At 33.7% G+C, this 23,838-nt stretch overlaps 2 protein-coding genes across 6 annotated transcripts in view; one reads left to right on the top strand and one right to left on the bottom strand.

Moving 5' to 3' along the window:
- ck (myosin-VIIa ck) overlaps positions 1–16,033 on the top strand; it is a 30,380-nt gene extending 14,347 nt beyond the window's left edge. For both annotated transcript variants that reach the window (XM_065344928.1, XM_065344927.1), the window contains exons 2-39: positions 924–997; positions 1,601–1,714; positions 4,855–5,001; positions 5,097–5,281; positions 5,395–5,516; positions 6,138–6,394; positions 6,482–6,647; positions 6,827–6,957; positions 7,181–7,365; positions 7,452–7,662; positions 7,741–7,876; positions 7,945–8,189; positions 8,265–8,420; positions 8,500–8,693; positions 8,760–9,051; positions 9,128–9,238; positions 9,324–9,533; positions 9,610–9,807; positions 10,110–10,286; positions 10,371–10,588; positions 10,694–10,940; positions 11,028–11,201; positions 11,277–11,504; positions 11,577–11,750; positions 11,827–11,944; positions 12,052–12,178; positions 12,471–12,640; positions 12,718–12,908; positions 12,984–13,102; positions 13,200–13,455; positions 13,539–13,676; positions 13,751–13,933; positions 14,005–14,206; positions 14,283–14,411; positions 14,490–14,586; positions 14,671–14,768; positions 14,995–15,164; positions 15,257–16,033. In XM_065344928.1, coding sequence (XP_065201000.1) covers positions 980–997; positions 1,601–1,714; positions 4,855–5,001; positions 5,097–5,281; positions 5,395–5,516; positions 6,138–6,394; positions 6,482–6,647; positions 6,827–6,957; positions 7,181–7,365; positions 7,452–7,662; positions 7,741–7,876; positions 7,945–8,189; positions 8,265–8,420; positions 8,500–8,693; positions 8,760–9,051; positions 9,128–9,238; positions 9,324–9,533; positions 9,610–9,807; positions 10,110–10,286; positions 10,371–10,588; positions 10,694–10,940; positions 11,028–11,201; positions 11,277–11,504; positions 11,577–11,750; positions 11,827–11,944; positions 12,052–12,178; positions 12,471–12,640; positions 12,718–12,908; positions 12,984–13,102; positions 13,200–13,455; positions 13,539–13,676; positions 13,751–13,933; positions 14,005–14,206; positions 14,283–14,411; positions 14,490–14,586; positions 14,671–14,768; positions 14,995–15,164; positions 15,257–15,463 — 6,501 coding nt within the window. In that variant the 5' untranslated portion in view covers positions 924–979 and the 3' untranslated portion in view covers positions 15,464–16,033. The remainder of the gene's footprint in view (positions 1–923; positions 998–1,600; positions 1,715–4,854; positions 5,002–5,096; positions 5,282–5,394; positions 5,517–6,137; positions 6,395–6,481; positions 6,648–6,826; positions 6,958–7,180; positions 7,366–7,451; positions 7,663–7,740; positions 7,877–7,944; positions 8,190–8,264; positions 8,421–8,499; positions 8,694–8,759; positions 9,052–9,127; positions 9,239–9,323; positions 9,534–9,609; positions 9,808–10,109; positions 10,287–10,370; positions 10,589–10,693; positions 10,941–11,027; positions 11,202–11,276; positions 11,505–11,576; positions 11,751–11,826; positions 11,945–12,051; positions 12,179–12,470; positions 12,641–12,717; positions 12,909–12,983; positions 13,103–13,199; positions 13,456–13,538; positions 13,677–13,750; positions 13,934–14,004; positions 14,207–14,282; positions 14,412–14,489; positions 14,587–14,670; positions 14,769–14,994; positions 15,165–15,256) is intronic.
- A 1,608-nt stretch (positions 16,034–17,641) lies between these two features.
- Su(H) (recombining binding protein suppressor of hairless) lies at positions 17,642–21,511 on the bottom strand. 4 transcript variants are annotated; one of them, XM_065344915.1, is made up of 3 exons: positions 21,181–21,510; positions 20,423–20,524; positions 17,642–19,900 (listed from the first exon to the last, which is right to left on the bottom strand). In XM_065344915.1, the coding sequence occupies exon 3, from the start codon at positions 19,819–19,821 to the stop codon at positions 18,406–18,408; it is 1,416 nt and encodes a 471-aa protein (XP_065200987.1). In that variant the 5' UTR covers positions 19,822–19,900; positions 20,423–20,524; positions 21,181–21,510; the 3' UTR covers positions 17,642–18,405. The 4 variants fall into 4 exon arrangements, with proteins under 4 accessions (XP_065200987.1, XP_065200988.1, XP_065200989.1 ...); XM_065344916.1 differs by lacking the exon at positions 21,181–21,510 and adding an exon at positions 20,958–21,166; XM_065344917.1 differs by lacking the exon at positions 21,181–21,510 and adding an exon at positions 20,694–20,922.
- Positions 21,512–23,838: the final 2,327 nt, after the last annotated feature.

Below are 23,838 nucleotides of genomic sequence, written 5' to 3'. Positions count from 1 at the left end.
GTTTCAGAAGAATATTGCAGAGATGCAGTTTTGGGGAATGGAAAGAGGGGATGTATGCGAAAGGATTGATGAAATTGAATATGTTAGCATCAGAAATTTATGACTTTCACATGAAAACAACAAATGACTTGTAGGTATAGAAATGTTGAGAAAATGACAGGAAAGAAAGCAGAGCTACATAAAATCAAATAGAGTACCCTATCTAACGATGACTCTTATGTCCTATTTTTTCGAAAGTTTGATTAGGGATAGTACTTTTATCCTCAGATCCCGACACAACGTTAATAAAAATTGCACTTCTACGACTCCACCTCAATCCTGCCTGATCAACCTCTCATACAAATTAAGGTAACCAAAATTTACCGAATCTGCGAGTTGCTCGAGAAAGCGTGTTTTAAGACCCCCATTTTTGTTTTTGGTTTTTTTGGGGGGGGGCAAGGAAGCTGTTTCATGAACAATAATTTTCAACTATTATTTTCAGTACTTTTTTCAAATTTTTTAAAATGACGCGAGTTGAGATCTAAATACAAAAAAACGACTCTAGGTAGGTAAAAGCAACAACTCTCGTTCTTCTTCACAACCACTTGAAAAAAGAACAAAAATGAAGAATATTCTTTGTTTAATTCGAATTTTTTTCTATTGCAAATTAGTTACAGTGCGAGAACAATTTCAGTTTTTCCAAAAAATTTCCTCCTTCATTGTATGACTGAGGGTGGGGGAGGACTTTGTTTTTTTAAACCCTTCCACCAAAAAAACCTGTAGGTCTATAGCATTACCCAAAATATAAAGAAAGATGAAAAATATAAAGTTTTCCTCTCAAATTCAATAAAAAAAACTGAATTGAATCTTGCTTTGTCAAATCATGAGTGGGTACATGTTATTCAACCCTTCCACTATTTTACGATTATATTTCTTTGTTTCAGAATTCATGGCCGCGATATGTTGTTATCATACATTGTGAGCTGGCATTTTTCAAGATATGGTTATCGTTACCAGGGTAAGTACATATTTTTTGTATTTTTGTTCATCTCAGTGAATTTTTTTCGTCGTTTATTGTGTCGTCCGGATTATGACGATGATAGGTATAATTTAAATTTCCAATCATCGTTCAGTCGCAGCCATGTAAATGGAATGTAGGTACACGCAGATAATTACATAGCTGCATGATTTCAACACAAAAATTCGTCCCTAAACTTACGGAAATTGCGGAAGTACAGTTCAATTATCACCACCCATTGTAGTAGAGACTTTTTTTTTCAAACCCATGTTTTACCGGTTCCTGTTTTCATTCCACATCCACGTGGATGATACAGACCTTAGATAGTAATAGGTAACGAGAGTTCGATTGCAGCAGCTGGGTTTTTTAATTTTCCTTTTTTTTTCAACGTGTCTCTCGAAGCATGACTTCAATCACACTTTTTTTCGTTTTTCCGTTCGAAACATACTTTATTACCGATAATTATTTCAACTAGATCGATACTTGGATTTCCCATTTAGATTGAATTAAAGTACATACCTATGCTAAATATACTACGTATAGATACCTATCTAACTAACGGCACGCAGTCATTTCATTTTGTGATTTATTTTCATTTCATAGGGAGATTATATTTGGATAGAGCCGATTTCTGGAAGAGAATTTGATGTCGCTATCGGTGCTCGGGTTATTTCCACCGAAGGCAAACGTATTTTGGTCAAAGATGACGATGGCAGAGTAAGTTTCCAAATTATTCCATTATTTCTATTTGGCTATTTTTTACGCACTTATTAGTAAATATCGTTCTTAAATCGACGCGACAATCGTGCATCGATCTTACCACCGCTTGGTTTTAACCGGTAATCGGTTCAAGATCGAGTTTAAATCATTAACCTTGTTATATTGTACTAACGATAATGCTCTTGTTAGCGGTGGTAACGCGTGGTTTATCATTTAATGACCGTGATGTTACAATTTTCTTCGTTTTACGGTCAATATGTCGAATCATTTCTCGAGGAGTACGAGAATAAGTTTTGATTGGCGGAATTTCTGTACAATTTGTACGATGCTATCGAAATGAATCGTTGTTGGATTGCTCACAATGATGTGAAATTAACAACATTTTTTTGATCATCTTGGCTGGTGTATATGTAAAATTCTATTTGAATTTGCTGGAAAAATTTGATTAAGTAAATTAACTTTGCGGTGTATCGTGGATTTTTTCAATTTTTTAACCCGTCGACTGAAAGTTTTTCTGAAGTAAAAAAAATGTCGGCAGTAGAACCTTCAGTACTTTTTGATAGGAATGGAAAACATTTTTAAATTGGCAAATTTGATGATACACATTAATTTTTTCAAAGAGATATTGACGAGAAATTGTCGCGTATCGGGATATGTTAACAAATATTGCGAAACTTGACATGCTACGTATTTTTGATGGAATGCTTAATGAAATTTACAATACTCTTGAGAGATGAGAGCCACGTAGGTACAAGTAAATATGTAATCGTATTATCACGAGCTGTTTGGATTATTTGTTCGTTATTTTCACGAAATTCTTGATGTTGATCAATTGAAAAATTGAAGAAAATAAATTATTTATGCTTTTGTTTGATACATTTTTCCTTCACTTTTGAATGAATTCTTGAGGGAAATCAAATTTTGGATTCTTTTCATTTGTACTTGAATTACGTATAGATCGTGATTTTTCTGCTGATAATTTCGATTATCTACCTACGCAATCAATTTATCAAAAAATCCACATCCAAAATTCGAATCTATAAATTATGTACGTTCGGATTCAAAGTGCGAATTTCTCTGTAACATTTTTGAACCGCACAATCAAAAGAACAGAACATCCGTGAAAACACCATAATATCAGGCAAAATATGAAGAACTGAAAATAATTTTTTGATTTTCCGTGGAAGTTACCTTCTTATGTATGTTTGTAAAAATAATGCATTCGGCTCGTTTTCCATTTTAAAAAAATATGATTTTCTACTGTAAAGGATATAATGGAATTAATGGGTCAACATTTTTTGTAACATAGGGATTTTTGGCTCTCTTCTTCACCATGCAAATATAAACCTCATAACTCACAAAGATAAATTTTGAGAGGAAATTTTGACTTGGTACTCGTATTATTCAAGTACCATGATTGGAAATTACGCTTTACAGTTCTCCGAGTATTGATCATCGTGCTAGTTGATCTTGAATGAAACCGTGATTTTTGGAACGCGCATGGTCTGAAACCTCCTTAAATAAAATTTGAGTTGCGCAAATTGATTTCTCGATTTTTAAAGAATTTTTGAAAATTCAAAATTGACCTCTTTTTGGCAAATAATGCTTTTTTTGAAAAGTTAATTTATGTACTTATTCAGTAAAAATGATGGGAATTAGTCCTGAAAGTAATGTCAACTCCCTCGAACCGAATTTCACTACTTTCTGTCGTTCTGGAGCCTCCAGCGTGATTTTCGATTTCTTCAGAATTTGTACGTTTCTACGGAAGGCGTGGAAATCAATTTGGACCCCTAAAAATCGAGTTTTGGCTCATCTTCGACCTGTTTAAATGATTACTACGCGCGTTTTTTTTTTTTTGAGTGGAATACAATAATATTTATGGGGAAAAGATTCAATTAATCAAAATTTTTCTTTTTGTTGGGAAATTGTTGAAATTCGTACAAATTGGTGTATCTTGTCGAAAACCACAACACTGCGAATCCAAATTTCGCAATTTCCAGCCATTCTAGAGCGCACAGTGCGATTTTTGATTTTTCCAGAGTACGAAAATATACCTATCATTAAAAATATATTGATTAAAAAAATGCACCTAAAGGGGCCTTACCCTAATTAGTAGCATATCGTTACAAAATTTCAAAACATTCCATCGCGAAATATTTTTGATAATATCAGATTGATCCGCTGAAGCACACTCGTCCGATTCACAAACTAAAAGAAATGATCATTACCTATCAAAAACTAATCAACAGATAGTATCAAAATGTACTCGCGTAAATGACATAGTTTGAAAGATCGTTGACACAATTTAAACTATCGTTAATCTTGATCTTTTAAAGATACAAATAGTAGCAACGTTGTCTTTTGAATCTCTATTTCTGAATGAATAATTTTTTTAATTTAATAGCAGTTATATTAGGTTGTCACTGGGTCGGATTCGGCATGTGAACATTACTTACTGTGCCAAGAAAACAGATACCGCGAAACCGGTTGCTGTGTAATTTTCTAATTCTACCCAGAAATGATTTATAATTATTGCAACGTTTTGAAACTAAATGCGAGTTCTTATGCACGTTGTTTGACGTTATTGTAACTTTCGTACATAAAATGTACGAATTTTTGGAATACCTTTTCATTTCCAAAGGTCAGATAGGTAGCATAGATCTAGAAAACCTATACAGCTATTCGCCTATGATAGGTCAATTTAATACGGATTGATGATGAAGATAGTTGGATAAAATCGTTATAATTCATTTTAGATGTCTATAAAATCGATATATTTATTTTCACGTCAGTCCAACTTGACAATAGCTTTTAAAAGATGAAACGAAATTTGATTTCTTCAGTGGATAGGCAGCTTAACAGTTAATAAGAAACACGTTTTATTCATGTTTCATAGCTGTACAATGTGTTCGGCTGTTCGCGGTATTAAATTGCATGTAAATATGCATACATAAGTATTATACCGTCAGTTATACACTCGTGTGTATGTTAACAGTATAATTACACGTTATGACACGCTATTCTCCTCTCTTATACATTCGTCTCGTATGCTACTTATGCTATACTCGGACATGAGTTAGAGATGCTCATATTCGTATACCTACTTGAAATTAATTATTCACCAAATCTACTTTCAGGAAATTTGGCTTACACCGGAACGCCGCATTAAGGCAATGCACGCCACCTCCGTACAAGGAGTGGAGGACATGATATCATTAGGCGATCTGCATGAAGCTGGAATTTTAAGAAATTTACTCATTCGTTATAATGACAACCTTATCTACGTGAGTTGACGTACATATTTGCCAATTTTTCATAAGTATTCACATGTACCATAGACCATAGACTACTTGTGCCTTACCTATTGATTTCCATGCAGACCTACACGGGTTCCATATTGGTGGCTGTGAATCCTTACCAGATTTTACCGATCTATACAGCCGAGCAGATAAAATTATACAAAGATAAAAAAATTGGAGAATTACCACCTCACATATTCGCCATCGGAGATAATAGTTATACCCATACGAGACGTTTTGGTCAAGATCAATGTATTGTAATTAGGTACGTATGTATCCGAGTTGTCTTATACCGACTGTCTGTTGGTAATTAACAAGATCCGGAGATGTAAGCTTCTGTACGCTCTTGTTCCTTATTGATTATTGTTTTTGATACAGCGGTGAAAGTGGAGCTGGTAAAACCGAAAGTACCAAATTAATTTTACAATACTTAGCCGCAATTAGTGGAAAACATTCGTGGATCGAGCAACAAATCCTCGAAGCTAATCCGATATTAGAAGGTATGGTTGATTGTTAAATGTAAAATTTTCCATTCAATTGAAAAATCCCCCAAAACGCCCTCTAAAACTTGGTATTTATATACCTAGAAAAAACCTGCTTTATTGAGTTCAGTAGGGAGAGATACTAAAAACTGTCTCAAAACCCACTGAATACGTATTGGAGGTCTCAATTGAATCTAACTAGAACTACCAACTTTCAATCAATTTTAAAGTGGGGATGGGCGGTGCTGTGGGGTCAATACAGCACGGTGTATATACAATTATGTCTCAAATTTTTGTAATCGTTGTTGGTTAGTCTACAAAATCAATATTGGAAAACCAGTTGCTTTAAAATTTCAAAAAATTCCTCCTCTTCAAATGTCAAATTAGGAACCCTGTCAAATTTTTCATTAGAAATTTTTTTTTTGTTATTTTGTTAGTATTGGTAAGTTGATTGTACATAGCTGATGTCTACTGAAATAACCTGTAAAATGTACATCAGATATCTCTGAAGTTTTGTAAAAAAAATTTGACTTTTTGAACCATTCATGGATTATACCTATGCATCTTTGACTTGAATGTCTTGAATTATTTTCTGAAGGAAATTCGGTCATTAAATGTAATTTTTTTATGTTTTCGTAGCTTTTGGAAACGCTAAAACCATTCGAAATGACAATTCATCGAGATTTGGAAAATATATCGATATCCATTTCAACCATCAAGGCGTCATCGAAGGCGCTAAAATTGAACAATATTTATTGGAAAAATCCAGAATCGTTTCGCAATCAAAAGATGAACGTAATTACCATATTTTCTATTGTATGCTGGCTGGACTTTCACGAGAAGAAAAGGCTAAATTGGAGCTCAGCGACGCGTCCCAATATAAATATTTGACCGGGGTATGAAATTACTCGAATATTGTTTTCGCTGCGATATTATATCTGATTGAAAATTTCTATATATTTATTGGTGTTTTTTTGTTTCAGGGTAAAAGTATAACTTGCGAAGGTCGCGATGATGCAGCTGAATTTTCAGATATACGTTCTGCTATGAAGGTTCTGTTATTTTCCGATCAAGAGATAGGAGAAATTATGGCTTTATTAGCAACGCTGCTTCATATGGGAAATATCAATTTTAAAGCAACTTTCATAGGTAAACTGAAGACACGAGTGGTGTGTTTTTTCAAAAAAAATCTGTTCATGATTTTTGAAATAACAATCTCGCTTCTTTTTTTAAACTGAAAAAAACATTTATTATGTATTCAAAGTAAAGTGAACAATTGTTTTCAAAAAACATTAAATTGATCATTTTTTAAATTTAATTTATTACAGATAATCTGGATGCCACGGAGATTCCGGATTATAGTAACGTTAATCGTGTTGCAAGCTTATTAAACGTATCTAGTCAGCAACTGGTGGACGCATTGACTAGGAAAACCATTTTTGCGTATGGTGAGACAGTCGTAAGTATATTTTTAATAAATTTTTATTCGAATGTTACATCAAGGTAATACAAATAAAGTATCTCATTTTCATTTCCCACCATTTTTGTCATATTTTTGAAAATTTGTTTGAGTACCTACTTGACAACTTTTTAATTTTTGATCAATTGAAAATAAACGTTTCCTCTTAATTTCTCTATAAAGGTCGCGTCGTATAAAAACAGTTTTTTTTTTATGTTTCTAGGTGTCAACTCTTTCCCGAGAGCAGTCGTTAGATGTCAGAGATGCATTTGTCAAAGGAATTTACGGGAGATTATTTGTACACATAGTTAGTAAAATTAATAACGCTATTTACCGACCTAAAGGGCAATCTAGATGTTCAATCGGAGTCCTGGATATTTTTGGTTTTGAAAATTTCGATGTTAATAGGTAACCTACCTACTGATTATGCCTATTTATTTGATAAAACCATCTTAACTTGAATATCATCATTCACGATTAAATAACTTTTACAGTTTCGAGCAATTCTGCATTAATTATGCTAACGAAAATTTGCAACAATTTTTCGTGCAACATATATTCAAGTTGGAACAAGAAGAATACAATCACGAGCATATCAGTTGGCGCCATATTGAATTCGTTGATAATCAAGATGCTCTGGATCTAATTGCCATCAAGCATTCGAATATTATGGCTTTAATTGATGACGAATCAAAATTTCCTAAGGTGATTTCAATTTATCGTTTATTAAAGAAAACAGAAATTATTGAAGTACAGTTTAAAAACCAACGTATTCGTTTGCAGGGCACAGATACAACGTTGTTGGCGAAATTGCACAAAGAAAACGGATCGCATAAAAATTATTTGAAACCCAAGTCAGATGCAAATCCGTCATTTGGATTAAATCATTTCGCCGGCGTCGTGTTTTATGATACCAGAGGTGAGAAGATTAAATAATAGCGCAGAAATTCACTTTCAATATATGATTTAACCAATTTTATATTTCAGGATTTTTGGATAAGAATAAAGATACGTTTAGCGCTGATTTGATGCAGCTAATACACATCTCAGCGAACTCTTTCTTGAAGTCTTTATTCGCCGATGAAATCGGAATGGGTTCCGAGACGAGGAAACGGGCACCTACACTTTCGATGCAGTTTAAAAAGTCATTAGATTTATTGATGAAAACGCTTTCTTCTTGTCAGCCCTTTTTCATTAGATGTATCAAACCGAATGAGTTCAAGAAACCAATGGTAAATGCGCGTACTTCTACTCTAGCAATTTTCATGTGCAGTTGTAATCACAAACTTCATAATTTTAATATGTAGATGTTCGATCGAGCATTATGCTGTCGACAGCTGCGTTACTCAGGTATGATGGAAACCATACGGATTCGAAGAGCAGGTTACCCAATTAGGCACGGATTCAAGGAATTCGTAGAACGGTATCGTTTCTTGATTCCGGGAATTCAACCATCCCATAAGGTGGGTTTTTTGTTTGCATCTGTAGTTATGTTTTGTTTTGATAATGCAATCTCACATCAATAATTTTTATTTCACGCAGACTGATTGTAAGCTAGCAACGCGAAAAATTTGCGAGGTGGTTCTTGGACAAGAATCCGATTATCAATTAGGATGTACCAAAGTATTTCTGAAAGATGCTCACGATTTGTTTTTAGAACAAGAAAGAGACAGGGTGTTGACTCGAAATATATTAATATTACAAAAATGCATAAAGGGCTGGGTTTATCGACGAAGGTGAATAAATTTTAATTCCTTCCGAAACTTGGAGCGACCGTTTTTCAATTTTAATTTTCATCGTAGATACCTGAGATTGAAAGCAGCCACAATTACCATTCAAAAATACTGGAAAGGATGGGCTCAGCGAAGACGCTACCAAAAGATGAAAGTCGGTTACATGAGGCTTCAAGCTTTAATCAGATCGCGAGTTTTATCTCACAGATTTAGGCATTTGAGAGGTCACATTGTTGGCTTACAAGCTAGAGCCAGAGGATATCTTATTCGTAAAATGTACGCTAAGAAGATGTGGGCCATTATTAAAATCCAAGCTCATGTTCGTCGTGTGATCGCTCAGCGGAAATTCAATAAAATTAAAGTAAGCCAGACTCTTATTAATTTCGCTTGAAAATGTTGAAGTACATACACAGATTCTATCATGTTTATTTTTTCAGTTTGAATATCGTAGTCAAATTGAAGCGTTGAAATTGAAGAAAATTGAAGAGAAAGAATTGAAAGAAGCCGGTAATAAAAGAGCCAAGGAGATAGCCGAACAAAAATATAGGGTAATTTTTCATTTCAATTTTTTCACGTTTTAAAAAACTTCTCTTGGGCGTTATTTTCTTATCCAATTCTTATGTTGATGAATAGGAACGTTTGAAAGAACTGGAACGCAAAGAGCACGAAATCGAAGTCGAAGAGAAACGACAAATGGAAATTAAAAAGAATTTAATCAACGACGCGGCCAAGAAACAGGACGAACCAGTAGACGATAGTAAATTGGTAGAAGCCATGTTTGATTTTCTACCAGATTCCAGTAGCGAAGCTCCCTTACCATCTAGACAAACTTCCGTCTTTATGGTAATGATTTATTCATTTCGTTGATTAGACTTCTTCGGTAAAATTTCTAATTAAAAATATCCTCTGAATATGTTAGGATTTACCTAATCGGGGAGATGAACCACAAGATGAAATCACACCCATGCAGACCACTCCCGAAGATGACGAAGATCTTTCAGAATTCAAGTTCCAAAAATACGCTGCTACTTATTTCCAAGGAAATATAAACCATCAGTATTCTAGAAAGCCATTGAAGCATCCTCTTTTACCACTACATACCCAAGGGGACCAACTGGTAAGTGTTGAAATGTCTCTGCAATAGTTTAAAACTGAATAGTGTAGGATCTTTATTGGGAAAATATTATGTTAAAATAAATTGAATCCGCAATTTTCGAAAATTTGTAAGACGAAAATGAGTCTAACAAATTATCGAAAATTCGCCTAAAATTGAAAAAAATAAATTAAAAAATGAAACCAGCTCAGGTAACTAAAAAAATGGGCTCGGCATATTCGGAAGATGTATGAGTGAAAAAAGTCTATTTATCTCGTGAATCGACTATTAGAAAAAATGCGATTGAATTGTGACAATTTTTTCAGGCTGCTCAAGCATTATGGATCACTATACTCAGATTTTGCGGAGATTTATCTGAGCCACGATACCATACGATGGACCGTGATAATACGTCAGTAATGTCCAAAGTTACAGCTACGTTGGGCAGAAATTTCATCAGAAGTAAAGAATTTCAAGAAGCGCAAATGATGGGCATGGATCCTGTAAGTAGGAATGTTTGTGAAACTTGCACATTCAAAGTAGGTTTATAATTTTATAATTGGCGTTTCGGTCAATTTTTCCACCAGGATACATTTCTGAAAAGTAAACCTCGTTCAATTCGCCACAAATTAGTATCTCTCACCCTGAAACGTAAAAATAAATTGGGAGAAGATGTGCGAAGAAAATTACAAGATGACGAATATACTGCAGATAGTTATCAATCTTGGTTAGACACTAGGCCAACTTCTAATTTGGAAAAATTACATTTCATCATTGGACACGGAATCTTAAGAGCTGAACTCAGGTATTGTAATTTTCTAAAAATAGAGACGATAATACGAGTAATTATTGAAAAAAAAAAATGAAATAATCATTAATTTTTATTCTATTTACGATGTGTGTAACGAAGGGATGAAGTTTACTGCCAAATCTGTAAACAATTAACGAACAACCCCTCCAAATCATCTCATGCTCGTGGATGGATCTTATTATCGCTTTGTGTGGGTTGTTTTGCTCCCTCCGAGAAATTCGTCAATTACCTGAGAGCATTTATTCGTGAAGGCCCTCCAGGATATGCTCCTTATTGCGAGGAAAGACTGAAGCGTACATTCAACAATGGGACACGTAATCAACCTCCTAGTTGGCTGGAATTACAGGTACCTATAATAATAAAAATATCAACTAGCCACGTAAATTTTAGATGTGAAATTGAAATATTATCATATGTATTTGTGTAATAATAGGCAACAAAATCGAAAAAACCTATCATGCTACCTATAACATTTATGGATGGAAATACCAAAACATTGTTGGCGGATTCTGCTACAACAGCCCGTGAACTTTGTAATCAATTATCTGATAAAATTGGATTGAAAGATCAATTTGGATTTTCTCTGTACATCGCCCTGTTCGATAAAGTAAGCATCGATTCAACTACATTTTCTTAAAGAAAAGTACGACATCATAATTATGAAATACCTATCCTTTTGTAGGTTTCATCCTTAGGAAGTGGAGGTGATCACGTTATGGATGCTATTTCGCAATGCGAGCAGTACGCTAAAGAACAAGGTGCTCAAGAGAGAAACGCTCCTTGGAGATTGTTTTTCCGAAAAGAAATATTTGCTCCTTGGCACGACCCTACCGAAGATCAGGTCGCAACAAATTTAATTTATCAACAAGTCGTAAGAGGCGTGAAATTCGGCGAATATCGATGCGATAAAGTAATGGAATATTTGTAAATCTTATATCATACGTATTATTCATTTACTGACCAGTGCGCATTTGATTTGTAGGAAGATGATTTGGCCATGATTGCTGCTCAACAATACTTTATAGAATTTTGTAGTGAAATTAATATGGAGAGATTGCTCACTCTGCTGCCGAATTATATTCCTGATTATTTATTAACAAATGGTGATAAATCGGTAGATCGATGGGCCACCTTAATTCAACAAGCGTATAAAAAAGTATGTTCGCCCCCCCCCCCTTAACGTCCAACTCTTATTGGTGTTTCAAACTAATTTCTCACGTCTACATTTTCAGAGTTACTACCTTAAGGATAAAGTGCCATCGATTAGAGTGAAAGAGGATATCGTAAGTTATGCGAAATTCAAATGGCCTCTTTTATTTTCAAGATTTTACGAAGCGTATAGAAATTCAGGTATGAAACGAACTACATATTAGGTCTGGTCGCCAAGTGCTCGCGTCAAGTTGAGTTATTATTGTGATACGCGATGTTACTCAAAAAGACTAATAAATTTTTTGCAGGGCCAAACCTTCCGAAAAATGACGTAATTATTGCGGTGAATTGGACTGGTGTATATGTGGTTGATGATCAAGAACAAGTGCTACTAGAACTTTCATTTCCTGAAATTACTACCGTTGCTAGTCAAAAGTAAGTCAAAGAAATTTGACTTGATGAATTGATTCAGTTTGAAAAACCTATATACTTACTTATATATTTTTTTTACTAGTTTTCAAAATAAAAACTCAAGGTAATGTGATTTTGAACGGGTCAATCAGTTTTTATTTATTTGTTGTCTTAAAAAAAAATCCACATTGACCTTACACTTTTGAAAAATACAAATTCTCTTTGACTTGATAACTTACAGTTAAAATTAAAATATTAGTGCTAATAATCGAATGAATTGACGTGCATTTTATTAAACTGATCGCTCAATTTTCAGAACTAATAAAGTTTTCACGCAAACTTTCACATTATCTACGGTTCGTGGAGAAGAATTCACTTTTCAGAGTCCAAATGCAGAAGATATTCGCGATCTTGTGATATACTTTTTAGAAGGATTGAAAAAACGGTCCAGCTTTGTTATCGCGCTACAGGATTATAAAACTCCTGGTGAGATTTCCCTCAAGGTGATTTGAAGATGAAGAAGTTCTGGACGTGTAGATAATTTTATTGTTTTCTTGCTACAGGTGAAGGCTCGTCATTTTTATCGTTCAGAAAAGGCGATTTAATAATTTTAGAAGACGATAGTACCGGAGAAACAGTGATTAATTCTGGGTGGTGTGTTGGACGCTGTGAAAGAACCAGCGAGAAAGGCGATTTTCCGGCAGAAACAGTTTATGTGTTACCGACATTGACGAAACCACCGAATGATATATTGGTAATTTTTTTATTAAGAAGCGAAGATTTATTTAAAAATTGAGAACCGAAATCACGCGATGTTCTCTTATTTCAGGCCTTATTTAGCTTGGAAGCAGCAGATCAAGGTAGAAGATTATACGCTCATCATGTTAACGGTACAGAAACGCGAGAAAAGCCTCACACCTTGATGGATTATGCTGTCGATCATTTTAGGTATCTATAGATAGTGGGATCAAAATACGCACAATCAATTTGCATATTTTGTAATTTTTATGTTCTCCGTGAAATGTTAATCGGTGTTTTTTGACAGAGTTCCGCCTAAAAGAACAATGTCCAAAGCGTTAACTTTAACGTCAGCTAGAAGAGGTAACGGCGATGACCTATGGAGACACACCAGAGAACCGATGAAACAACCATTATTACAGAAACTCATTGGCAAAGAAGAACTTGCCGAAGAAGCATGTTTTGCATTCACCGCCATTTTAAAGTATATGGGAGATTTACCAGCTAAACGGCGAATGGGAAATGAATACACCGATCAAATATTCGAGGGGCCATTGAAACACGTTGGTCAATTCTTTACTGTAATGATCTTCTCTTCCATGAATTTCATTTTTTAATTACCGCCGATGTATTTTGTGATTTTTAGGAAATCCTGAGGGATGAAATTTATTGCCAGATCATGAGACAGTTGACCGATAATCGAAATAGATTGAGCGAAGAAAGAGGCTGGGAACTGATGTGGTTGGCTACTGGGTTATTCGCTTGTAGTCAGATATTACTCAAGGTTGATTTTCATTTTCACTGCTGAGAATTTTTTTTAAATTTCGTCGCTCTGATTAATTTTATTTGTATTTTTAGGAATTGACTCAATTTCTGCGAACTAGAAGACATCCGATATCTCAAGATTCATTGCAACGGTTACAAAAAACATTAAGGAACGGCCAAAGAAAATATCCTCCTCATCAAGTAGAAGTGGAAGCAATTCAACATAAAACTACCCAAATATTTCATAAAGTGTATTTTCCCGATGATACCGACGAGGTAAAGTATTTAATTTGCACATCTTATTCAATGTTTCAAGGTATTTCGACTACATAACGATCTTTGTTTAGGCATTCGAAGTGGATTCTTCTACCAGAGCCAAAGATTTTTGCTCGAATATTGCTCAACGTTTGAACTTGAGAAGTTGCGAAGGTTTCAGTTTATTTGTTAAAATAGCTGATAAAGTCATATCTGTTCCGGAAGGAGATTTCTTTTTTGATTTCGTCAGACATCTTACTGACTGGATTAAGAAAGCACGTCCGGCACGAGACGGTACGTATTTCACTTATTTACTTTTTATTTATTCGTATTTAAATTATAATTTTTGCGGATGTTTATATTTTATCAGGAATTACTCCTCAATTCACTTACCAAGTATTTTTCATGAAAAAATTATGGACCAACACCGTACCGGGTAAAGATCGAAATGCTGATCTTATATTTCATTTTCATCAAGAGTTACCAAAATTATTACGAGGTAATTGAAGAAAATTTTGAGGAAAAAATAGTTGAAACAATTATCTAAATCGAGTAATTTTATCAATTTTTTTTACAGGGTATCATAAATGCACTAAAGAAGAAGCTGCTCGATTAGCTGCTCTCGTGTATCGTGTGCGATTCGGTGAAAGTAAACAAGAGTTACAAGCTATTCCGTAAGTTTTATATTATATCGAAGGATAAATATGATTTAATTTTAAAATTATTAATCTTACGATATCCCCCTTTTTTTTTGGCAGTCAAATGCTGAGAGAATTAGTCCCCGGTGATTTACTGAAAATGCAGAATTCTGCCGAATGGAAAAGAGCCATTATTGCGTCGTATAATCAAGATGCAGGTTAGTAGGTTCCTAAAGTTCTGGATGGATCCTTGTTTTTAATTCACGGAAAAATATGATTTCTGATCTTAAATTGGACCTCTTCACTTCTCTTTGAAGGCGTCAAAAGCTAATCGGAAATTATTTTCATAAGCGATGTATACGTACCTGTAGAGAATATTTTATCCCAGGTTGAAATGAAATAATTTTACGACGCGATTCATTTTTTTAATTTTTTTTTTTATAGGTATGAGTCCTGAAGACGCAAAAATAACATTTCTAAAAGTAATTTATCGATGGCCAACTTTTGGTTCGGCTTTCTTCGAAGTAAAACAAACCACTGAACCTAACTACCCCGAATTATTACTGATAGCGATTAATAAACACGGAGTTAGTTTAATTCATCCTCAAACAAAAGTAAGTTTTTTTATTTTTATTTTTTGTGACTACCTACCTGGTACCCAGCAATGTTACATTGAACGTATAATTTCACGAATTATTGTTCACAGGAAATTCTAGTTACGCATCCATTTACTCGAATTTCAAATTGGTCTTCGGGTAATACATATTTCCATATGACGATTGGTAATTTAGTTAGAGGATCGAAGCTTCTATGCGAAACTTCTTTGGGGTATAAAATGGACGATTTATTGACTTCCTATATATCATTAATGTTAACCAACATGAATAAGCAGAAAAGTTTACGTATTAAGTGATATTAAAGTAGTATTAACTGACATCAGTATTGTTTTCTTATCGTAATTATTTATTCGCGTTTGATTATCAATTCATTTTTTTTTTGTAAAACGTTCGGGATTAATTATCAATTCATTTTTTGAAAAACACATACTTACATTTTGTAATTTTAAGCATTGTCAATCTTACATAATCCTTCAAAATTTATTATTACGGTAATGCTCGCGTTTTTCCCCCAAAGTTTATGAATGACAGTATTATGTTTTTTTCATTCCATTAAATGGTATTACCTTACATTGTATTGGTTGTTAATCAATTTTTTTTTTGCGAAATTTTATGGTATTGTTGTATTATTCATGTTTTGAAAATTAATACAGGTCCGTCCATCGTGTTCGTGTGATAAATCATTATTTAATTTTTTTTAATGTTATGCGAATTTGTAATTGAACTACGTTGTTTTAATTTATTTAATAATTGGAGGACATTGTTGTTTTCGTTTACGCGTAAATAAATGTTTGTGTATATATTTACATCGACTTTGTAAAACTCGGCGTACTTACATAATTATTAAAAAAAATTTATAAATTTAATCCCAAATTATTTTCATATACGTCTTCCAACAAAGCTTCTAGGGGCAAGTTTTAGATTCGAAGATTCTCTCAGAAAATTTAGCAGCTGTCGATTAAATCTTCTGTTACGCGAGTCAAGAATGTGATTTTTTGTGGAGATTCTATATAGAAAGAAAAATGCGTTGAAATGCCTGTGCTAAAATATGTACCTATTTAGGTGTTGAAATTCCTTCATAATTACAAAATTACAATTTTGACTTCGGTAGGAATTTTTCATTCGACCCCGCACCATACTTTTGCGCTATACTCTGTCTCGATAAGTCTCTAGTAGAGTGCATTGTGCAAAAAGTAATAGAATCGCTACACAAGAGGGAAAGATTGAGAGAATTAATGCCATTCTCTCTCCCTTAGCCTTTGCCAATCGGCCAATCCAATCCATTTAAGCTCTGCAATTTTCCCAAACGAAGTTTTGTAGCATTTCAATCCATTTTCTCTCAAAATAACACGATTGTGTATGAAACATCATAGGCCTATCATGAAAATATCAAAATTGATCTTGAAAATAAAATTAAAAAATAAGACAATTTATTCAATTGACAATAGGTAGGTAGAGGACAGAGGTACATGCAGTATCATATTAAAAATGAATTAATAACGTTTAACATTTTATAATTCAATGGAAAAATTTACGTGTAGCCGTGTAGGTATCACCTAGTTGAAAAGTGATTTTTAAAATCATCACTAGGATTATTTAGGAATGTTTCAAGATATTCACTTGATACAAAAATACACGTGAAAATTTTTAGGAAATCAACAGAACACGAAATTGAGCATCTTAACCAGTCGTATGTAGGTATACGAATTACGAACATCCCACCAGAAGTTTCCAAAATTCTAACATTTTAATTTTTGCATCTCACGCAATACTTCGTGAAACACAATTTATAAACCAATCATAATCGCGACAGTTCCTTCTAAATTCATTAGATAAGATTATAAAATTGCTCGGCATTACGGAAGCATAATTTTCGCAACGAATTCAGTTTTTTGCACGATAATCATTTTCAATTTTACATCAAAATCGAGTCAATTAAACAGAATCATGGTATTTTCAGCATGGATAACGAGGAAAAGGGAGGGATTACTAGCCAATAGAGAGCGTGGGAAAGTAAACACCTGTTTGGAACCGCTTCTCTCCTGGTAGCCGTGGTTCCCCAACAGTGAAAAAAGACGAGAACTGTTCGCAGTAGTCTCAGTACACTTCTAAACGCCGGTAGCCGACAGGCCTGTCAGCACATATGTAAGAAAATGGGAATGCGAACGATTGCAAATGTTTATCTAGCGCGAATTGGCAGTCATAATTTAAATCATGTTATTATCAATCGTTTGTCAACATATTAATAGACTAATATGTACCTACGAGTATTAATACATCAGAGCTTTACTCAAAACATAGAATTTTATCGCATTTGTACCTAATCTTTCTGAAAAAATCCACATTCCTACAGTATCTAAATGCAATAGGTATTTATATCAGACATATCGTACGAACTGTACCATAAAATGTTTCCAATTCTCTGCAAAGAAATGCCTAGAGCAGCAAATGCGCAGTAAATAAGCGGATGTATGTAGAATAGAAAAAATTTATTTATTTTCCCATTATACACACAATCTCACATTAACAATAGTATGACACGTTTCTAGTTAGAAATGCAAAATTAAAAAATTATCTACAATGAAAAAAAATATCTTGTCCTGAAAATCTCCGGGATTAATATGTTTACAGGCGGGCACTTTAAAAGCGTAAATAATTCAATACGAGAACATAATTGAAAATCGAATGCTACAAAACTTACAGGCATATAAATACTACCTATGTAATTAAAAATCACAGAAAACAAAACTCCTCTAACAAGATTTTTAAAGTCCTCTTGAAATTATACCATTGATTACAATTACAAAATACATATGATTCGATGTACACGATACGAAATACTTTCAAATCGAAATCAACGATGAAAAAAAAGTAATATAAAAACATAAGAAATATTTTTACAATTTTTATGAAAACATCACTCGAAAAATATGTTCAGAATAAATAAGTACAATTTGTAAAAGACTAGCATGGAATTTGAAAATAATAAAATACATTTGGATCGAATGGGATTTCAATGCTTTACATTCGTTAATAATAAAACTACATTCAGCAGTTTGAAAAAATAAATACAGGCATTCAAAAGTGAAAGGGTTCTTTCATCAAGAAAACAATAAAAAAAAAAGTCTCACTTTACTTTTGAAAAGAAAATATCCATTTTAAAGATAACGCGTCGGATTATATTTTTGATCCCATCGATAAATTTAAAATTTAGGCGTTGTACGCCCTTACATAAACGTTATAATCCTGCGTTTTGAGGCCAATGGATATCTTCATTAATACGATCTGAATGATTATGCCTGATGATATTGTCGGGTTGCGGACATAAAGATCTAGGCACAGTTTCTGGAGTATAAGTAAATGTGAGGCCAGTAGCGTAGATAATACCATCATCTCGAACCAACGATATGGGAACTTGCGTAGGTTGCCGGATCCATAACCATTCTCCTCTGAACGAAGATATGTCTGGTACAACGCACAGCATACTTTCCAGACACTGGTAAATAGTTTCCGATTCGACTTCGCCGAACCATACTTTTAAATAAGGGCTGAAATTTTCCCCCGATAGTTCTAACATGGCTACTTCGCCACCACCATTTAAATTCAAATTATTCACGATGGGTACCGGAGTGACCGGTGATTTGACTGGACCCATACCTTCGTAAAATTGATACTCGGCTTTATCGGTACTAATTATGGTCCAACAAGCTCCGTCATTGATCATTTCTTTGTTCGTTTCAGTCGGACAGGGTGTCGATTGAAATTGAATAATTCGTTCTTGAGATAAACACAAGTACATGCGTTCTGTATCCTTCATGTAAAATGCGCATTTATGCAATTGCGAGACCGGATCGTCGGCTTCAAGTAATGCCATCTGTTTGTCCACTTTTCGAATAATTAATCTCGGTAAAGTCATACCGGTATCGCTACAAACTAATTTTACTGTGCTACCGTAATGCACGTATCCATCCCTTACAACGAATTCCTCACTTTCGCTTTCGTCGTCGTCCAAAAGATACATCGTAAACGCTCCCCACTGGGTAGAACTGGCGTGAAAATTATTATTTTCAACGTGCAAATACCGCGTGCTCACTGTCTGCGAGCGTAATCTATTAAATAATGCTACTTTGGTTCCACTGGCGATACACAGATCGGCGTTTTTCAACGACTGTTTCTTTTTAGAAGGTTTTGAAATAACTTTGATACGTTTACTGTTGAAAAATCCAATACTGTGTCCATTACTGTAAAATAATTTTACCGATAACATGAAATGTTTCCGTTTGTCTGAATCAGATATGTATAAAGTTTTGGCAGCGCAATACGTTTTTCCATTGTTCAAGTCCAATTGCTGCATATCCTGATCTGAGTTACCAATTCCGATGAAAGCGCACAACTGCGTTGGATGTTCAGGATCACCGTCTCGGTTCAATTGTTCTTGGCGCATACGCCAGCCTTCTCCGTTAAGATAGATACAAGGAGGTGGACAAAAAAATCGTTTTTCGTTACCGTACGATTTTTGAGCGACTTTGGCGTGCAGGATAACGATGACCATGTCGTTTCGCTCCCTCAAATATCGTTCCATCGCTTCACGGGTGAGCCGACGTTCTCCACTCCGATACTGAAGACTGTAGGCCATCCCGTATTGATGCGGCATTCTCTTTTAAAGCAATTTCGTGAATTCTTTTCCGCTCAGATGTGCCGCACAATTTCGCCGGCAATTCCGTTCATTGTGTCTGAAAATATACTCCAATTATTAGTGAATGATATGAAAAGTTATGCGTAATCATGTTGAATAAAATTGTAATCATTATAAGACAGCTAACAGTGATAATTTACAGACCTAACCCACCCAGAATCGACACATATCAAAAATAAAATGGTTTTTTTTTTGCCATTTAAAATTGAAATTTCACAATGATTTCGGCATCTTACAGAATGTCAATAAGGTAATGGAAGTTGAACGTTCTCAAGCAAGCTGACTATTCAAAATTACTATTATAATAAATGTATCATTTAGTTCTCGAAAGTAGGTAGAATTTCCATAATGTAATATTATTCATCCTTACTCATATGTAGGTATGTATTTTTGAAGTCTGACTAGAGGAAATGAAGCACGATATATTATCTTTTCTTAAATTCGAACAATACCGAATTTATGTGAATATTTTCAAATGATAAAGATCATTAATAATCAAAGATTATTCATGTTATTAACAACGTTCCTTCGAGATGATAAATATAGCATATTAAAATACCTGATTGATTTCGCTTTCAAACGATCTAGTCTCGATTCTAGCGGATTCCAGGATTAGATTCTCTCAAAAATCACAAATGTTTTTGTTCCAGCGAAATGTCTCCTGTAACATCAGTTTTAGAGAACTTCATATTAATTTACATTTCATGTAAATTTCTCACTAAATAAAAAAATAAATCTCGTAAGATTAAAATTATGAAAAGGATTTGAAATGGAATTTCGTACGAATCGTGACACCGAAATTGGGTGATATATACGAATAATTACATTACCCACAAGTGATCAAATGATGAACGTTATGACTGATCAGTGATAACATTTATATAACTTTTCCATTTGATTTTCTGTTTTTCTCTCAGTTTAAAAACATCTCCCATAAGGACCGACGGAAGTATCACAAAACGACGGTTAATGAAATGTGTGACAATTAAATCCAAATGAGTGTTAGGTTTTAAAAGCTATTTTCTCAAATTTATTTCGAAAATGAATCATTTCAGGAAGATTTTTAGAAAAATAGTGAACGTGTAAATCATTACCACCGTGGAAAATAAATAACCAGCGAAAATACCACATATTCGGTTGAATTATGCTGAAATAATGAAAATCGACGAAGTTCGCGAAAACATCTGTTATCACTACCGAAATAGGAGAAATAACGTTGATAATTTTTGTCAACCGGTTTTAATCGATTCTGGGTTTTATAGTTTTATACCGCGATCAATGTTAAAATAAAATGAGCACAATTGAATGAAAACTTACAAAAATGAAAAATTATAGAGAAGTTGAAACACTCAAATTATCAACGCACAAATAATCACCATTCATCAGAAAAATATTTTTTCAAAAATAGACAATTTGTAAACAGAGCACAAATCACATTTTCAATAACGGATTTTTACGGTTTTTTATTAGATAACACCATCACACTGCCACACAGCACTCTTTACAATATTTGAATGAGTTTAGCATGAATTCATCGTACTTTCCTGAATTTCATAACATTTAACCAAATTAAATTAACTTTACGACAAAACAGAAACATTACAATCATCATGGCATTTTTGGTTAGACAAGAAAAAGAGAGGGATTATTTGGCCAATAGAAAACGTGGGAATGTGAACAACTGCTCTAGAACCGCTTCCCCCGCTTCACGCTTATTCAAACTCTCGACACCTCTGCCTGGCCTTACCCGTGACCATCTTCAAATCATTTTCCCACTCCACTCAAAAAGTTATAAAATCAATGATTACTAAATCAGATCTAAGTTTTTACTGCATTCATCGCTCATTTAATATGATGGTAGATTCTATTGTGGTTTAATTACGCCTTGGAATCTAGGCTTGAATGTAATAGAAACTTCAAATAAATGTTTGAAGTTTGAACGTATGGATTTCTTTGCTATCACGTACATATAGTCATATACGAGCGTAATATTAATACGTATTACGTACCAAGATAAACGTCGGCTTTTAAACGGTACCTACTTGAAAATATTTCGAGAAATAATTGAATGAACTCATACTCATACCCAAAAACGCATAGATCAATCAGTGGACATACCTATATAAGTGTGTAATTTGTCTGCGAACGATTTACTTTTCACGTATACAGAATGAAATTTTAATTCTTCGAATTAATAAAATTAAGTAGCAATGTAGGCAATTTGAAATTATTCATTATCATCATAATAAAAATCGTCACGAAAGTCATTCTCGACTGTAGTCTGGAGAAACTTTTCAGGCCTTTTGCATAGTTCAAAAATAATTTTGTGCCTAAACCTACCTCCTAACATTTGGTAAAATATATCGTATGTAAGGAGTAGTTTTATATTATTAGGGAGGTACATTACATAAACATAGGTACAATACCTACCCAATAATAATAATTCATAATTATCGGTATTCATTCGTATCAACCACAAAATAGTTATACTTATATAATAGGCAGGTACCTAATAGGTATCTTCGATCTCAAGTATTTTTGTAATTTGTATAGTACAAATTTGCAACACTTAAACACACGTGGTCCAAGTTTTGAACCCCTAGCAATATTTTCGTACAATGTACTCTGCAGCAAAATCATTTAAACCGAATGTTAAACTCGGTGGTATTGGTATAATATGATATCATCATTTGATTCGTGACAATCTAATTTTCAACTCATGTTCCTCGTATATTTTTAACTAAGATAATTAGTAATTACCAACAAGAAGAAAAAAAGCGTTGAAAGTATAAGCCTAGCTATTGAATTCTTACATGTGCAATATCGTATCATTTCGTGTGATGATTTTTTAAAAAGTTGTAAATACTATAAAAACGGTAGGCTAATACCTACATCAACAGAAAATACGTTTTGCAGTTTTCGGCTGTTGACTTTTTTTATTTTACCTATTTTAGAATTTTATAAATTTCAAGTACGTAGACGTAAGTATTTATTTTATATTGACGAGAGAGCGCTTTACAAGCGTGTGATGTCTGATGTGATATGATCTCGTAAATAGGTTATTTTTTGGCCTAACAAAATGTTTGCTCCTATTCTTAATACATGTACGTATTTAATTCGATGCAATTAAGTATTTTCCAATTCTGACTTTATTTGAGATTAAAGTTTATACACTGTCTGCTGATTTCATCGCAGCCTATTTTGTCTGTTCGCCTTTTCTTTTTTTTCAAAACAGTGCAGAAATAATTATCTCTTACCTAGAGGTAACTATAAAATGAGTTGGGTTCAACATTTGATCGAATCATCAATAATTTGACGATTTTGAATTAACAAAAATTACGATCAACGTGATCTTGAGAACGGTCATAATTTCCACTGATCGAAGTGCAGATCCAAAATCAAGAACTCCGGAGTCCGGACAGGAGTCTCGTAGAGATGGATTTACAGTAAAACCAGTAATTTTAGGAAAGAGATAAGTATATTGACACCGGAATTTCTTTCATCAGATGCGTCAGATACTATCACTGAACACTAGCGGGTTATGAAAAAATGCTTGGAAGATTTTAAAATTTTCTGCAACACCAAGTTAAGCATTCCATGTAAAAGCAAAGAGTAGATTCTCCTTGACTCTAGATAGTAGACGTAGAGTGAACTTCGAAGTGTTCTTTTTTCCGCAATCCCGCTGTTCGCTTGTCCTGTCAAATTTTTCCAATAGCAGTTAACTGAACTTACAAAAACCAAAAGATGGAAACCATATCTTATTAAAAATAAAATTTCAACCTTTTCAAATTTCTAGTTGGTGAACGTAAGTATAGGTATAGGTAGGTAAATTAAATATGTACGAACTTATTAGTTATTGTATGTACACGTGTAAATGAAAATTGATTATAGATTACAAATAATATTACTGATTAGATTCAAATTTGCAATAAAATTAACATTCAGAATGAAATAAATGAAATGAGATGGGTAACT

Source organism: Planococcus citri, chromosome 1 (genome assembly GCF_950023065.1).
Source record: "Planococcus citri chromosome 1, ihPlaCitr1.1, whole genome shotgun sequence".
Lineage (NCBI taxonomy): Eukaryota > Metazoa > Arthropoda > Insecta > Hemiptera > Pseudococcidae > Planococcus > Planococcus citri.
The sequence above is the reverse complement of the archived record's forward strand: the minus strand, read 5'-3'. Positions and strand labels throughout refer to the sequence as shown.